The sequence below is a fragment of the Rhamphochromis sp. 'chilingali' genome, assembly GCF_963969265.1.
Source record: "Rhamphochromis sp. 'chilingali' genome assembly, chromosome: 5".
NCBI classification, from domain to species: Eukaryota; Metazoa; Chordata; class Actinopteri; order Cichliformes; family Cichlidae; genus Rhamphochromis; species Rhamphochromis sp. 'chilingali'.
Genome location: NC_137932.1, coordinates 40,708,255 through 40,723,784, shown reverse-complemented (window position 1 = coordinate 40,723,784; position 15,530 = coordinate 40,708,255). Strand labels below are relative to the sequence as shown.

The 15,530-nt window shown below is 40.3% G+C and overlaps 2 protein-coding genes across 2 annotated transcripts in view; both read left to right on the top strand.

Moving 5' to 3' along the window:
* Positions 1–2,969: 2,969 nt before the first annotated feature.
* LOC308396774 (uncharacterized protein) lies at positions 2,970–5,370 on the top strand. The gene is made up of 3 exons (XM_080882327.1): positions 2,970–3,833; positions 4,356–4,454; positions 4,553–5,370. The coding sequence occupies exons 1-3, from the start codon at positions 3,068–3,070 to the stop codon at positions 4,648–4,650; spliced, it is 963 nt and encodes a 320-aa protein (XP_080738453.1). The 5' UTR covers positions 2,970–3,067; the 3' UTR covers positions 4,651–5,370.
* An 860-nt stretch (positions 5,371–6,230) lies between these two features.
* The window catches only part of psmd1 (proteasome 26S subunit, non-ATPase 1), a 36,603-nt gene continuing 27,303 nt past the window's right edge, over positions 6,231–15,530 (top strand). The window contains exons 1-16 of the mRNA XM_080882326.1: positions 6,231–6,416; positions 6,985–7,028; positions 7,287–7,360; positions 7,665–7,834; positions 7,990–8,198; positions 8,345–8,488; positions 9,472–9,698; positions 10,017–10,077; positions 10,714–10,842; positions 10,986–11,074; positions 11,181–11,259; positions 11,414–11,587; positions 11,740–11,851; positions 12,539–12,735; positions 13,130–13,225; positions 13,674–13,738. Coding sequence (XP_080738452.1) covers positions 6,401–6,416; positions 6,985–7,028; positions 7,287–7,360; positions 7,665–7,834; positions 7,990–8,198; positions 8,345–8,488; positions 9,472–9,698; positions 10,017–10,077; positions 10,714–10,842; positions 10,986–11,074; positions 11,181–11,259; positions 11,414–11,587; positions 11,740–11,851; positions 12,539–12,735; positions 13,130–13,225; positions 13,674–13,738 — 1,886 coding nt within the window. The 5' untranslated portion in view covers positions 6,231–6,400. The remainder of the gene's footprint in view (positions 6,417–6,984; positions 7,029–7,286; positions 7,361–7,664; positions 7,835–7,989; positions 8,199–8,344; positions 8,489–9,471; positions 9,699–10,016; positions 10,078–10,713; positions 10,843–10,985; positions 11,075–11,180; positions 11,260–11,413; positions 11,588–11,739; positions 11,852–12,538; positions 12,736–13,129; positions 13,226–13,673; positions 13,739–15,530) is intronic.

Here is a 15,530-nt window from a genome sequence, read left to right as displayed (position 1 = left end):
GGAAGGAAATGATGCAGTTTTATAGAATTTAAATTTCTGCAATTATTCAGTAACTGTCTCCTAAAACAAAATGGGTCATTGTCATGCTATTCTTCTTTTCTTTGTTTTTTTTCTCCCATTATAATCTGGAATGTTAAAATCCATACTGTGTTAATTATAATATACCTAGTTTGTGGCTAACATTAAACATTTGTGGAGTAACAGGATCAGAGAAGTTTCTAAGTGATATTCTGCTGATTTAAAGTGCATTTAAACAAATTGTGTCATGTGTGGAAATCAGGGCCACGGAGAGGAATTGCCTCCACATCACTGGGTGACTCACCACTCCTGCAGAATTCTTCTTCAACAGGTCTGTCCTTACTTACCTCAAGGAAAACATAGGTCCATATTAGTTAGTATTAGCAAAGCTTTACAGTATAGAGTAAGAGTTTGTTTTCTAAAAGTGTTAAAACTGCAATGAAATGTTTTGTCTTCTCTGAAATGTGTCCAGAGTATTGCTGGCACCATTGCAGAGTCAATATGAAACCAATGTGACAGAGAAGGACGTCCACAGAGCAAGACGAAGCTCTACACCTGCTGATGACTCAGTTTTGCCTCCAAACATCCTGAACGGCTCTCATCTGTCTTCTCTCAAAGCGCTTGCTCGTCCATGATAGTTCCTCTTCCTGTTCAGCTGCCTGAGGCTTTCTTGAGCAGCTCATCTTGGGCAGGCGTCTTGATGTATTCACAGGCGCTTTTTGTTACATCCTGGATTGTGGCTCCCTCTTTCCATTGCTTATAGATCCTAATACCTGGCTGTGACTCGCCTTTGTGCGTCTTTATCACGGTTCCCACTGGCTTCTGGGATACTCAGTTACTTGTAGTTGCCCTGTATATTCTGGCTCCTATCAACCGCTTCAGCCCGGATCACCTCCCCTCTCTTTGTAACCATTGAGCCACACCTAACTTATGTGAACGACATCACATTATCCTCACTTCAAATCTTTGTAAGGTGGATCAGTAAGTTCTCATTCATGCCATACTTGAGAAACTTACAATGAATTTCTTCAGTTCAATGAATAGTTTAAAATCATTTTTAGCAAATTCATCTGTGACATTTCTCTCTGCTTACTTTGACATTGTTTTTTTAAGAAAGAAAATTTGAGAAAAAATATACACTGATTATGTTTGTTCTCAAATTCCTGTTAGTATTATTTTAAGATAAAATTCATACAGCCAAAAAAAACCCTCATGAGCACAAAATTTGCACCCAGGTAAAACATTTATCCACAAGATGGCGGCAAAACAAAGACTATCTCGACTGACCTGAGCAGCGTGTCCCCTTTACTGCAAGTCATTGGCCTGCTCACATTCAACTCATGTCCTCTGTCTCTGTTGGTACTTTCCTTTTTTCATAATTCCATTATTTTGACAAGACCCCCATGACAGAGCCTCCACTGTATTTTACTGGTGCCCTTGGTCCTCTGACCTCCTCCATGCATACTGATGATGATTTGACAAAAAAAACAAAAACAAAAAAACCTCTCAAATATGGCTTCATCATCCGTAAAGCATGTTGCACTGATTTTCAGTGCAGTTCTTGTGCAATTTGGCATTTGTTTTTTTCTTATCTCTCATTGGCATGACTTTCAACTGCTTTTAATCTGTTGTAGATATTTTTAGATGTTCAGCGTCTTCTTCGGTCCTTCGCCTTTCCAGTTTCCTCAGACTAATCAAACTGTGTTATCACTGCCATTTTAGAAATTTAGAAAGGCTGATGACGGATGGCTCAAGACTTCTGCACAGAACTTTATCTGGAAATGAGGTTTCTTTCAACAATATGTAAAAAGTTTTTCAAGGGTGATAACAGTGCCATTTCTTGTTTTGAATTTTGCTTTGGACTTCATGTTATTGCAGTTCGCCTGTGTCTCTGTGTCTCTCTCTCTGGTCAAAGTGGGCTTCCTGACCCCGAGTCTCTCCTTTTATGGTTTGAAAAGGTCAGTAGACTGACTCCAGCATACACAACAAACTGGGAACTGTCCAAAGTGTTGAAATGTACGCCTTGAATTTGCTGGGAGAGAAATGTTGGTGGTTGTGCTATAAGCATAAAAAGTAACAGTATTGTGTGTATTTTGTACATAACAGGTTTTAACTAAAAAACACTTAAAGCTGTACTGTTCAGTTACACTGCAAAGACATGACGAAGCAAGTGCACCACCCACCTAATCAGTGTTCAGCTAGTCTAAAGGTCAAAGGCTGAAACCTCTGCATTGATTTTGGTCCAACTTTATAGTTTATTATCCATCAGTAAACAATCTCACACAAACTCAGCAGCTGAAGTTATTCCATTTGGATTTCAGTTAATGAACTCAATGGCATTTTAGGATGACGGCACCTTTTAATTCGAGGAACAAACGTGGGTGGATTAAAGGATTAGTCTGAAGTACTCATGAGCTTGTTGAAGTAGAGAGGAGTTTGAGTGTGAAAGTCATTTTTTGATCTCATAATGAAGTCAAATATTTCCAGAAATGGGCTGTTTTAACAAAAGTGGGTCAGACAAATAAACTTTTGTGCTCTCTGTCATTTCTTTTTTTCCACTTAGATAAGAATTTATGACTCTGGAGAGAAGTCGAGACTGTTTTCCATGTGAATAGTGGGAATAAAGAAAGTGAAGTCTACACCCTGAGGTTTAAATATCCACCATTTACCCCACAATACTTCTAAGAAATTCTTAGAAAATAAAAAAAAACTGTACTATTTTTCCCCTTTCATCCCCTCTGACTGCTGTTAAATGATATTCTAGGATAATTGGTAGTAATGTATTTCCAATATGTATTTCTGTCTAGTTATCCATTAAAGATTAACTTCATTATCAAGCCACTGTCGTTTGGTTATTGACGGTTAGCCACGCCCACTAAAAGGATCAGCCAATACAAATGCGAGTAGATCCCCCCCACCCTCCTCCTCACACACACACACACCCCCTTCCCGCTGATGACCGTAAACAAGTTTCACCGGTTCACCCTCCGGCAATGGATTGACGATTCATGTAAATAAAACAGATCGACGCAGCTTAAATTGCGCAAGGATGGCGGACGAGGAGTCACTGAAGGACACGCTACCGGACGAGGAGAGGGAGTTTCAGAAGGCTATAGCGAAAATTGGAGGTAGCGAGAGGATTTATTTGGTGAGTGATGTCTGCAGAAGTAAAGATTTGGACGGAGATGACGCCAAAATATTGCAGGAGTTCGTACGCGACATGTTTCACGACGGCAGTCTGGTGGCAAACGGTCATGGTGGCCCCCAGTCAAGTCCGACGAGCGATCATGGCGGTAAAGCAAGTACAAACCACGTTTCCAGCGAGGCGGAGACTGGAAAGGGCAATGAAAATTATCTAACAGCGAGGCCCAAGGACTTGGAATTGGGAGAGGACAGAGAGAAAAAGAGACGACCAGCGGGTAGTAGCAATGCTCAGAGGACAGCAACGAGGAGGGCGAACAGTCACAGCCTGAAGCGAGCGATAGACTCCCCTGTCATCATATTCATCTTCAGACAGACTTTCATCGGCCGAGCTCCAAACGAGGTGTGCTTAAAAGAGATCCTCAAGGATGTAAAGGCACGCACGAAACGCGCTACAATCGCTCGGCCAGCTCTGATTGGATTAATCCACACAACCGACGAGAGCGCCGAGACGCGCCGGTGCGCCCAGCTTCTGGAGCGTCTGATCCGCTCGGTGTTCCACAACCATGCATCAGAGGCGATATGGGTCGGCTGCTTCATCCCGAAGACAGACACCCTAATGCTCAGCATCAAGAAAAACGTCTGCAGAGTTATACATTCATCTCAAGCAGCAGGTGTACACACATTCCACTTGTAGCAAAACCTCAGAAAAGCTTATTTATTTCATGCAGTGTGTAGAAAAAAAAATGTTTTAGTGTGACCATCTGCAACAACCGCACACACCCATGTCAGCAGGACACATGCTTGTAAACATGGAGTTTGAACCCTGGCACATTTAACCAGGCCAGCATGGGAATATTGTACAATGTACAGCATATTAGATCAGCAAGAGGCAAACAGCATAATTTGTCCAAGATATAATATGTTAACTATTATACCGAAGCCTCCACTACTCATAATATGATCGTTGTATGCTCACCAATGAGCACTACTTCAATTCAAGTCCATACAGGACATACTTTAATGAGAGAGCTCACTCTTGTGTAGGCCACTTCATGACACTCACAAGACCACACTGCACACATTTTTCTTCCCAGGCAGGGCTGCAAAGGCCAGGAAACAATGGGAGCATTCACAAAACGGTCACCCCCTTAGAAAAGCTGCCACATTGTTAAACGCTTCTTATCGCCTTTCAGATAATACTAGGGATGAAGGGAACCCAGTTTTCTGGCCATTGCAACGTTGGTTCAGCCACAGGAGAAGAGAAGACCGAGGTTCAAGCAGCGAGCAAAGAGGTAGCTGCAAAGTAACTTCAGCAGAGAAATGCCTGAACTGCACCACAGTCCTGCAGTCACTTATTTTCACTGCAAGCTCACAAGTTTTCTTTTTTCAGGTGATGCTGAAAGTGCAGAAGAGGGCATCCCTCTGAAAGCCTGTGCCTTGTCTACTGGACCAACTCTGAATGGAGATCCATCTGGAGGAGACGGCTAATGTAACCTGTGTGCTTTTTAGACTGTGAAAAGAGAAGCTGACCTCAGTGCTTTGCTACAGTGTTACAATTTTTCTTTGTGATGCTCAGGGACCCACTTCTTATGAGTCAGCATACTTCTTGTCACGTCAAAGCCACCTAAACACTGTCAGGTTTGAAACATGCATTAGTTTGTTACGTGTTGAGAAAGCGTTAGACGGCTTACAGCATAAGTACTCTTATAAAATGATACAGGACTTGATTCCTGGCTCACTGTTTGTCAGGGAACTTGTGTATATCAAATACAGGGAATTAAAGAACAAAATCAACTGACATGATAAAAGCCTTAAAATGTGAAATCTCGCACAGTTTACCTGAATCCAGGTCACGTTCTCGCCTAGAAGCACTGCACTAATTTTCCGGAAAACCGTATTAATTGGATAACAGGGACCCTGGGTGCTTTACTTAAGATTTTATTTTTCATTTTCATTAGGATTTTGTGTCTTAGAGGCAACTTTTAGGACCACCAATATTTGTAACGAGATTTATGTCACTTGTATTTATGTAGCCTACTGACTTATTCATCCCTTTAAATAAACATAATTGGACTTGCCTGAGTGTTCAGCTTTGTTTTAAAACACATACTCCTTGCCTATTCTTTCAATAAAGTAAAAACTGCCTGGGTGACAACTAGTAGTCATCGAAAGCTGTATTGTCATACAACTTTGCATGAAAAACACGCCGCCCCTTGGCTTCCACGATCTTCATTTAATTGCCAGATGTGCTAATTTACTGTTTGTAAGCGACCTGCCTTGTCTTGACAGAAACGTAGAAGATAGTGATGTGTCGGTCGCGAATGAAACTGCTCTTAGAGCCGACTCTTTGAAGTGAACGACATGAGCCAACTCCTTATTGGGAACCGTGGGGTTTGTTTTTTTTCTTTCTCTCACCCTCTCTCTCGCACTTTTTCTCCACTCCACTCCGCACACGAGCCTTGTGCAGTTGCAGATGATAAAGGATTCAGAAAGTTTATTCATGCAGGCCCATAAGACAGAGAATGTGTATCTTCTTTTTGTTTTCATATTTTAATTTATATTTAATTGTGTTGTGGTTTGCAGTGTTTTGTGTTGTTTCACTTTAAAATTGTTTAAAAGGAAAAAGCTGAAAATTTAAATAGTTAAAAGTTGAAATCCTTTACAATAGTAATTCCTTTTGTGCATAATTTTATATTATGGTTAATAATAAATTAATTAAAGCAACAAAACAACCTGAAGAGTCGGTTGGGAGCCGAAAGCACCGGATCTTTTTAGTGAGTAGAGCCGAAAGAGCCGGTTCTCTAAAAAGAGTCGGAAATCCCAACACTAGTAGAAGAGCTGCTGGGCTGGCAGGTCGCCATTTGAGGTGCCAGTGTAAAAATCGGATACATTCAACTACATTTACAAATTCCCCACATTTTTTCAAATAATATTTACGTTATCTTTATGTTAATTAGTTATAAAACTGGAATATGTTGGTACAACTGATGAATCCAGCGTGAATTGTATACATTTTTTTACGTTTTTAATCAGGCATAGTTACAGCTGGCCAACCCGAGGGTCCTTCAGACAGGGACTTGCGGTGTTGAACAAAAAGAAGTTAGCAGCGGCTGCGTTCAGTTCGGTGGTTAAACATATCCAAATATTGCAAATCTTTTCTTTAACTTCCCACAAATCACACGAAATTTCGCCGTCACACTAGGATACGCGGGGCCGAGGAGGGACCGAAGAGCCAATCATGATAACATCTGCCGGTAAGTAGTTAAAGGTAGCTTTATTTTGTTAGCCGTTGCCATTGATTTAGCTGAGTCACACGGCTAGTACTTGGCAGCCCACCATAGACCGTTGATCACATATAAAATTACTAAAGTAGTTATAGTAAGGAGAAACACATTTCATTGTGGATTTCCCGTGCTTCAGAAATGGTTTTAATCACTACAAGGCTGTTTAAATGGAGGAAGCGGAAATAAATTACAGTAATGGCAACAGCATGGATCTTTATAGATAAACATGTTCATTTTTGCTTTCATCTGAGACGTAATTTCCGATGACGTTATGTGTTTGAATACATCCTAAATGCTGCTGTCATCTTAGTATTGCTATAAACAATCTTCAAATTGCCAGATTTTGGGCTAACATTATATTTGATCCTCAATAAGCTTCTGTATCTCCTCAGACCGTATTGTAATGTAATGTATTCTTAGAATGTATTGTCTTTGATTTGCAAATGTATTTAGTATTTGAAATGACCGTTGGATCAAAAGAAAAGTATTTGGATTTTATGAAGTAAACATCCATTTAATAATTTCTTTTGTTTTCTAGCTGGAATTATTTCTCTCCTTGATGAGGATGAGCCCCAGCTTAAGGTAAGAGTTGGCTGTAGGGTAGTCAATTGAATATTCGGGTAACGGGAGATTTTCATGTCTTGTTATCTCACCACAAGAGATACAGTTGCAGAGATAAAGTCTCTTGACTTTTATGAATTGTCAGTGTGGCCCATCAAGTTTTGGTCAATGTTTTATTTTTCTACGTGACATAAATGTAAACTCATTTGGTGTATGCAGTATTACATAAAAGTGAATACAAAGATGAATATTTAAACAACACGTCTGTTTTTCTTGCAGGAGTTTGCTCTGCACAAGCTAGATGCCATTGTGAATGACTTTTGGGCTGAGATTTCAGGATCCGTGGATAAGATGTAAGTAGCGAAGAGCTTATATTATAGTTATTACAGTACTGTAACATAAGTCAGCAGGAACTTAAGCTCATTGTTTATTTCTATGTCTGTTGTAGGGTTAAAGATTTAACTGACTTTCCCTGTAAATGCTGAGACACTGACATCAGTATTTACTCTCCCTCAAAGCTCCCTCATAGTTCAGTAATAAATGCAGAACTGAATGATTTTGATCATCTCTGATCTGATCTACAATTTACTCAATGGTGATTAGAAAAATGGCTCCTGACAGTTTTGTTTTATGTAACTCGTTGTTGTCTCCTCACAGTGAAGTCCTATATGAGGATGAGTCTTTCCGGAGTAGAGAATTTGCAGCCTTGGTGGCCTCCAAGGTTTTCTACCATCTTGGAGCCTTTGAAGAGTCTCTAAATTATGCTCTTGGTGCAGGAGATCTTTTCAGTGTCACAGATGACTCAGAATATGTGGAGACCATCATTGGTGAGTGGGGGGGGGACTTCTTCTCTTCTTACCAGTGCAAAGTAAAATAAAGATGTAATGTTGGACGTAAGGTTTATCCTCCGTTGCTTTCTAATGAAAAGTATGTATGAAATAAATATATTTACCTACATAACTTGTTATTTTTGTGGATGCAGCCAAATGCATCGACCATTACACCAAGCTGCGGGTGGAGAATACCGAGCTGCCAGAGGGCGAAGAGAAGAAAACCATAGACCCCCGTCTCGAGGGCATTGTCAACAAGATGTTCCTGCGTTGCCTTGACGATCACAAATATAAACAGGCCATTGGCATCGCCCTGGAAACAAGACGTCTGGACATGTTTGAGAAAACCATCTTAGAATCAGTCAGTGCAGTTTTCTGCTAACTTGAGATTATTTTGGATCTTTATAACAAGTTTTAATAAGATTTACGCTTTGGTTACTGCTGTTGATTGTTCAAGGTTATTAACGTTTCATCTTAAGAATTTCTTTCTTTTCACTTCCCTTCCAGAATGATGTGAGTGGCCTCCTTGCCTACAGCTTGAAGGTGTGCATGTCCCTGATGCAGAACAAGAAGTTCCGTAACGACGTGCTGAGGGTGCTGGTCAAACTCTACATGAACCTGGAAAAACCTGATTTCATCAATGTCTGTCAGGTAACAAATGAATTGTTCAAACACCTGAGCCAAGGAAACTGGCGCGGGTGATCGTGCTTTCACTTCTTTTTTTCCCCCTCCAATGTTTTATCCATTGATTTGTTGTTTGTGACAGCATACACAAACACAGAAAAGAAATAAAAGGCTTTCAGGCACGAAAACATACGGAGGGAATTTAAGACAGTGCGACTCTCGAAGTTCTCAAACATGAAGAAAACCTGTCAAGAATATAACAAAAATATATTAAAAACATTTTTGCATCTTATGGGGCCGAGAAAAAAGTAAAGATCACAGCTTGTAAGAGATAATATGGTATTATTGAAGAAAAGGCCCTCATCTCCTATTAAATCTCCCCTGAATATCTGGTTTACACATGCATAATTCTTCCAGTTGTAGAAAAGATAACATCCTTAATCTAGTTTCGTAGAAGAGGTAGACTTCCAATTTATATGTTTCTTGGCAAGCACAATTCCTTCATACAGATGAATCTGGATGCCAGGTGAAAACCCAAGGGTTTCTACGGAGCATCCAAAGATTGCCAAGTTATGGTTAGGTTTAACGTCTCTGGAGAAGGCTGCTGAAAGCCACTAAATTGACATTATGAAAAATGAAAACTCCAAATGATAAGATCAAAATTTATATGTAATCACAATCTTCATGATTCCAGAGAGTTTTTTTGCTATAAAGTTCACTTTATAGCAAAAAAACAACAGTAAATGATGAGCGTTCTCTCTAGCTGGTATAATAAGAGGAAAAAGGTGCCCATTATAGCAGGTATTTTTTGTTAGATAAGAATCTCTAACGATCAGTCAACCAAACCAACATCTGCCCTGAGTCATGCTCAGAGTTATTTGTGTGATTTTTAAAATAGTTGATAGTACTGCTGTATGTTGATCACATGTACAGCTTTAATTTAATAGATTTTCCCAAACTATTTCAAACTAACATCCCTCTCCGCTTATCTCTCTCTCTCCCCACTCCAGTGCCTGATATTCCTGGATGATCCGCAGGCTGTGAGTGATATCCTGGAGAAGCTGGTGAAGGAGGACAACCTGCTAATGGCCTACCAGATCTGTTTTGACCTCTATGAGAGTGCCAGCCAGCAGTTTCTGTCCTCTGTCATTCAGAACCTGCGTACCGTTGGGACACCTATTCCTGCAGTCCCTGGTTCCACAAATACAGGCACTGTGCCCACGCCAGACAAAGAGAGGTAGGCAGGGACAAAGAGTGACTAATTCTGAAGCACTTTGTCTTGGTTCATGTTTATAGGTCTTGGGCTTTTTCAGAGATAGTGGCTCTGATTTAAGGCATTTCTCTGCAGAAGAGTTATTTTAAAATGCTGTATTGTGGGAAAACCTTTTGACCCTTTGTCAGTGAGAATAAAGCCCACTAAGTTTCTGGTGGGCATCTTAAACCTTCTGAAATGAACCAAACTAAAGTAAAGAAATACAAAAGATTGAGTTTGAATTGAGTCTAATACACACACATCTTACAGACTGAAACTTGTTGTCTCTTGTATGTTTTATAGTGATGCAATGGAGACCGATGACAAAGCTGGCAGCTCACCTGCTGGAAAGCCTGCAGAAACGGTTAGCAGTTTGGATTTTTGGGGGTTTTAACTGCAGTATATCTTTGATAACTGGAGCCTGCACAACAAAGCATGTTCACCATAATCAGTACAGCTTTGTCATGTGATCAAGGCTAACAATCACAGTCACGCTAAGCAGTTTGTATACATGCACATAAAACTGGTTGCGTTGGCATCATCTGGAAAAGTCTAGAGCCACACGGTTCTCACAGGAATAACAAAAAGTAATCCTGAAACTTGATGAGGAATTCTAAAATATACTGCGAGTTAAAAGGAGTTTATTAGAGTCAGAATCAGAATCGTGTTTGCCAAGTGTATATATAGCAGTGTAGTCTAGTTAAGCATTCAAAGTCGAGAAGAAAAGTTCAAAGAAAAAATGCAGATTGCACATCATTAGTACTACCTTACTAAATATCAATACTAACTCAGTGTGGCCTTTAGCTGCAGTCTTGATAGTGTTATTGAATGCTGGGAGGGAGGAATGAATATAAAACTTCAAGTTAAAGTTGAAAGTAGAAAGAAGAAAATCAATTGAACAGTAGTTTTGGGGGGTTTTTTGGGGGAGGGGGGTTAAATAAATACACTGATTTGCTGCCTTTAATATATCCTGTCACATTGTCCTTCTGTCTTTTTACAGAAAGATGAGTCCAAAGACCAGAATGCAAAGATGATCAAGATCCTGAGTGGGGAGATGGCCATTGAGCTTCACCTACAATTCTTAATTCGAAATAACAATACAGATCTAATGATTCTGAAAAACACAAAGGTAACGTTCGCTGCCAGTGTAATGTGCAGTTTTGAAGAAGATTGTTTACAACCAGATGAACTGCATTTTGCTTGAGGTCACTTAATGTGCCGTAGCGACCACTTCCTGAAACTCCCTGATTTTTGTGCCTCCTTTTACTCCAGGACGCGGTTCGAAATTCAGTGTGCCACACAGCTACGGTTATAGCCAACTCCTTCATGCACACAGGAACCACAAGTGACCAGTTCCTCAGGTAACTGTGCTGGGAGGATGATAAAACACTGAAAAGATTACAGAGGGATATTGATAAACGTGTTGTTTTCGAGTGACTATAACCCCAGTGTTTTTTGTTCTTGTAGAGAAAACTTAGAATGGCTGGCAAGAGCAACAAACTGGGCAAAATTCACAGCGACAGCAAGTCTGGGTGTCATCCACAAGGTAGAGTTCTGGCACAATGATGGTAATACTAAGAAAACCAGAAAGGATTTTGTTCTAATGTTATGCTTTTCTAATCTTACTGCCTGCTCAGAATGTTTTAGACAAAGATTAAAATGTTTCTAATGTTCAAAATGTTGAAAATGCTTTCTTTCAGGGTCATGAAAAAGAGGCGCTCCAGTTAATGGCCACCTACTTGCCCAAAGATACCTCCCCTGGGTCTGCCTACCAGGAAGGAGGCGGGCTGTATGCCCTGGGCCTCATTCATGCCAACCATGGCGGGGACATCATTGACTACCTGCTCAGTCAACTCAAGAACGCCAGCAATGATGTGAGTTTTTAGGTTTGGTTTCATGCTTGGTTGTCAGATAAATGTTACACTTGTGCCCCAGCTAAAGCTTTTTAGAGAGCAGGAGCTAGTTTAAGTCTCTGTGTCAGTTTTATGCTCTCACTGATGGTGTGCTTTCTGTTCCACGGTCACAGATTGTCCGTCATGGCGGTGCTCTTGGCCTGGGCTTGGCTGCATTGGGCACGGCTAGGCAGGATGTCTACGATCTGCTCAAGTCGAACCTCTACCAGGATGATGCTGTCACTGGTACGTAGGCCCTGTCAGTGAAGGGGCTTTTTGAATTTTAAAGCCCCAGTTTGCTTTTTACTGTTCTGCTTACTAATAATAATGTTTCTACAAATATGACAAAGAAGGATTTGGTTTTTTATTTTTGTTTGTTTTGAGCATCTTTGCTACGTCCCTTATTAGAGTAGAACTTTCAGACGTTTTAAATATGTGTTTTGTTATGTTTTTTAATTGTATGTGGACCAAAAAAAAGCAGGGTTTTTTGTTTGTTTTTAATCCTGTGTGATGTGTTATGGAATTTTAATTAACAAAGCCTACAGACACAGTGAGCAGTAGGCCAACAACTTTTAATAATAAACACAAGCATGCTTGGAGAGAGCCGCCATCATGGGGCACTGACAGCAGTCTCTCTACCAATGAACAGCACAGCCCTGGTTTAAATACAGTCAGACAAAAGTACTTTCACAGCTGTTAACCCTCTCCAGAATGTGGGAGATTTTTTATAACCTTATCTCTTCTTACCGTGATTGCCCCTTGTCTCTTCCCCCATCCTCAAAAACACAGAACAAAAGGCTTCACACCTGTGGAATTTCCCCCGCTTTGTCACCCCCTTTCTCAGAGGCCTAGCTGTGTGTGTGCAATAAAGTTAGAGCTGAATGCTCTTCCACATGTTTATTGTTTATTTTTTCTGCTTCTGCGACCTCCCAGGTGAAGCTGCAGGGTTGGCTCTTGGTCTCGTCATGCTGGGCTCCAAGTCGGCTCAGGCGATCGAGGACATGGTGGGCTACGCTCAGGAGACGCAGCACGAGAAGATCTTGCGTGGCCTGGCAGTAGGAATTGCCATGGTCATGTATGGACGTATGGAGGAGGCTGATGCCCTCATTGAAAGCCTCTGTAGAGACAAGGTATGACTAAAAAACACTCAAAAATCAAATTATGTACACCATCAGGTTGAAACTTCTGTCAAAAAAAGTGACAATTGTCTTTGCCATAGGGTCAACTTACCAATATCTAGAAAATAATAGAAGTTTGATTCTTTAATGGAAAGAATCTCAGTCTGCTTCATAAAGGTCACTACTCTCCGTAAAGCTCACAATTCACTGTGCCGATATTTGATGTATCAAATCCCGTCTGCACTTACTGAACCTCAGGTTGTGTGTATTTCCCATCACATGTGAGACTCTTCCTCTGTACTTTGTGCCAAGATCTAGATGTGGGAAATTACTCAAATTATGTTGATCTTAGTTGTGTATCCAGACACAGTCTTAAAGCTCTGCTTTCTTTCACTGTCTACGGTAGGACCCCATCCTGCGGCGCTCTGGTATGTACACTGTGGCAATGGCATACTGTGGCTCTGGGAACAACAAGGCCATCCGACGCCTGCTACATGTCGCTGTGAGTGCTTCCTTTTTTCCTTCTTTACAACACTGTCACTGAAGGGAGTGCAGGTTTATAATGATGGCACTGAAGCGGATGGAAGATCCACTAATGGCCGGCCTCATAATAGCTGCTAGTCATAATATTGTCAAAAGTATGATTGTTTATTTTCTCCCTTAATCTGTCTTTTTTTTTCAAAGCTTTAGTAGCTGCTGTTATTAAACTAGTGCCAGTTATTTAAAGCACTGTATTCTTTCAGGGATGATCTTGCAAAACTCTTTGCTAACAGAAATCACTGCAGAGGTGTGAACCACTTTTGTCCTGCAGGTGGCACTTGGTGCTAACTGAATTTATTAGACAGCTTAATAGTAGAGCATATTTCTTTTACTCTGAGTAGTAGGGGATGTGCATTTTTAAGATTAAATCAAGTCCCGTTTAATTGACTGCCTTTCTTTTGTCTATTAAGGTGAGTGATGTGAATGATGATGTCAGACGGGCTGCTGTCGAGTCCATTGGCTTCATCTTGTTCAGGTAAGCCAGACCCCATTCTTTAAACTATGAACGCTCTGTTTTGGTTTTTTCCGCATGCACCAAAGGCCTTTCTCTTTAAAACCTCAATACTTGTGCCAAAATTCCAGCTTTATGCAAAACACAACCTTTGAACAAAGAAATACTTATTTGAGCAGATCAAATCATGCATCTGGTAAAAGGAAGGTATTCTGAAGGGTTTTCTAAATATCATTGTTATTACAAATGATGCTCCTTTATGTTAATCTTTTGAAGAGTTTTAAAAAAAGTTATATAATGACAACCAACCAGTGCTCAGTTTGCTGTCCGTCCGTTTATTTTAAACAGTTGCACAGTTATCTTTGTTTGCTGAGGGGAGGTAGAATTAAAGCTAGATGGTTTATGGTTGTTGATTTCAGTGTGTGTCACATCTGCCGCTAACTGGCTGTCTATCTTAAACGCAGCTGGCACACGAACAACAACCTCCACAAAGAGGCACGTGCATTATAGTAGAAACTCAGTGTGATTTTAGATGCTAGTTATATGTAAATTAATAAATAAAAATCATTACCTTAAAAAAAGACTTGCAGAATGCTTACGGCAAAAGAAAATGGCACAACTATAGCCATCCGTATTAAGGTTAATAGCATTAGCTGCCACAGTAACTTTATAAAGCCGATACCTGTGGATACTCTGGTGTCCCCCACAAACTAGAAGGAGAACAGGGAGTTTACCAGTTTTTCCATCATTACAAGCAGCTGATCTCTTGGTTACTTGTGGGAGTTTTATTTAGCTTTACTACAGTTAGCTTGTTTGGGATTTTAACTTGTGAAGTGAAGTGTTGTTGGTTGATTGGCTAACACAAAAGTGTTAATGTAGCAGCTGGCAAATGAGTGAAACCAGTGAATGTCATTTTCATGCAGATGTCCTGGAGCTTAGTTGGCTTTAACCAGTCAGGTTCTTGTTATTCACTACGTCACTACTGACACAGAAACAGTTTGGTTTTCTTTCTTTTTTGCTTCAGTTTTCCTGGCTGACCTTGTGTTTTTTATATTTTGTGTAATGAGTTGTCAAAATTTAGTTTAGTAGTAGTTACTGGTCTTCATGAATGATGTTCCTCTGTCAGACAATGACACCACTGAGGTCCTTATCACTTTAACTGTCTTCTCCAGTTATTTACAGGCATTTATCCCACTAACATCAGTGTTTACCCACCATAGAGCAGGGCTCGTGCTAAACAGACTGCCTGGCCACTTCACAAACATCAGGGTGTGCATTTTTAAGCCCAAAAAGGCCATGTGATATCCTGTGATCAATCGGCCGCTACATAAACCTTGTGTAAATTTTCTCTGTGTTTAGAAAGACTTGTGAACCAGAGCTATTTAGTTTGCCTGCTCTTCTCTGATTTCTCACCCTAATGCCTTAAGAATAACTGCATGCACTCCGCCTCACAAGAAGAGCCAGGTTTGAATGCCTTACGTTTCAGCTTTTTCATACTAAATCAGCAGAGTTCCAGTTTGTTTGTTTGTTTGTCTTTTGTTTAACAGTGACACAGTCTATACAGGAATATAACTAATTAGGATTTTAGTTTAGTTGAATGTTTTCCTGGATATTTTTAAACAGAGAAATCAGGAATTGCTCCTTAAATATGCTGTCGTTACAGTATTCGTATTTTTCTTTTTCAGTGTAAATAGCAGTGTTTTTATTGCCAAACTCTGTTATCTGCTTTGGTGTTTATGATTTGGGGAAAAGTGAATAGCCTTTGTTTTGTTTTGTTTTGTTTGTCTTACTGTGGCTGTTATGCTGTGTTTTGTTT

What these genes read in the sequence shown, in the direction of transcription:
- LOC308396774 (XM_080882327.1), top strand. Translation starts at nt 3,068, where the DNA reads ATGGCGGACGAGGAGTCACTGAAGGACACGCTACCGGACGAGGAGAGG. An exon ending in ACATTCATCTCAAGCAGCAG is followed by an intron (nt 3,834 to 4,355) that starts GTGTACACACAT and finishes ATCGCCTTTCAG; the next exon opens with ATAATACTAGGGATGAAGGG. An exon ending in TTCAAGCAGCGAGCAAAGAG is followed by an intron (nt 4,455 to 4,552) that starts GTAGCTGCAAAG and finishes TTCTTTTTTCAG; the next exon opens with GTGATGCTGAAAGTGCAGAA.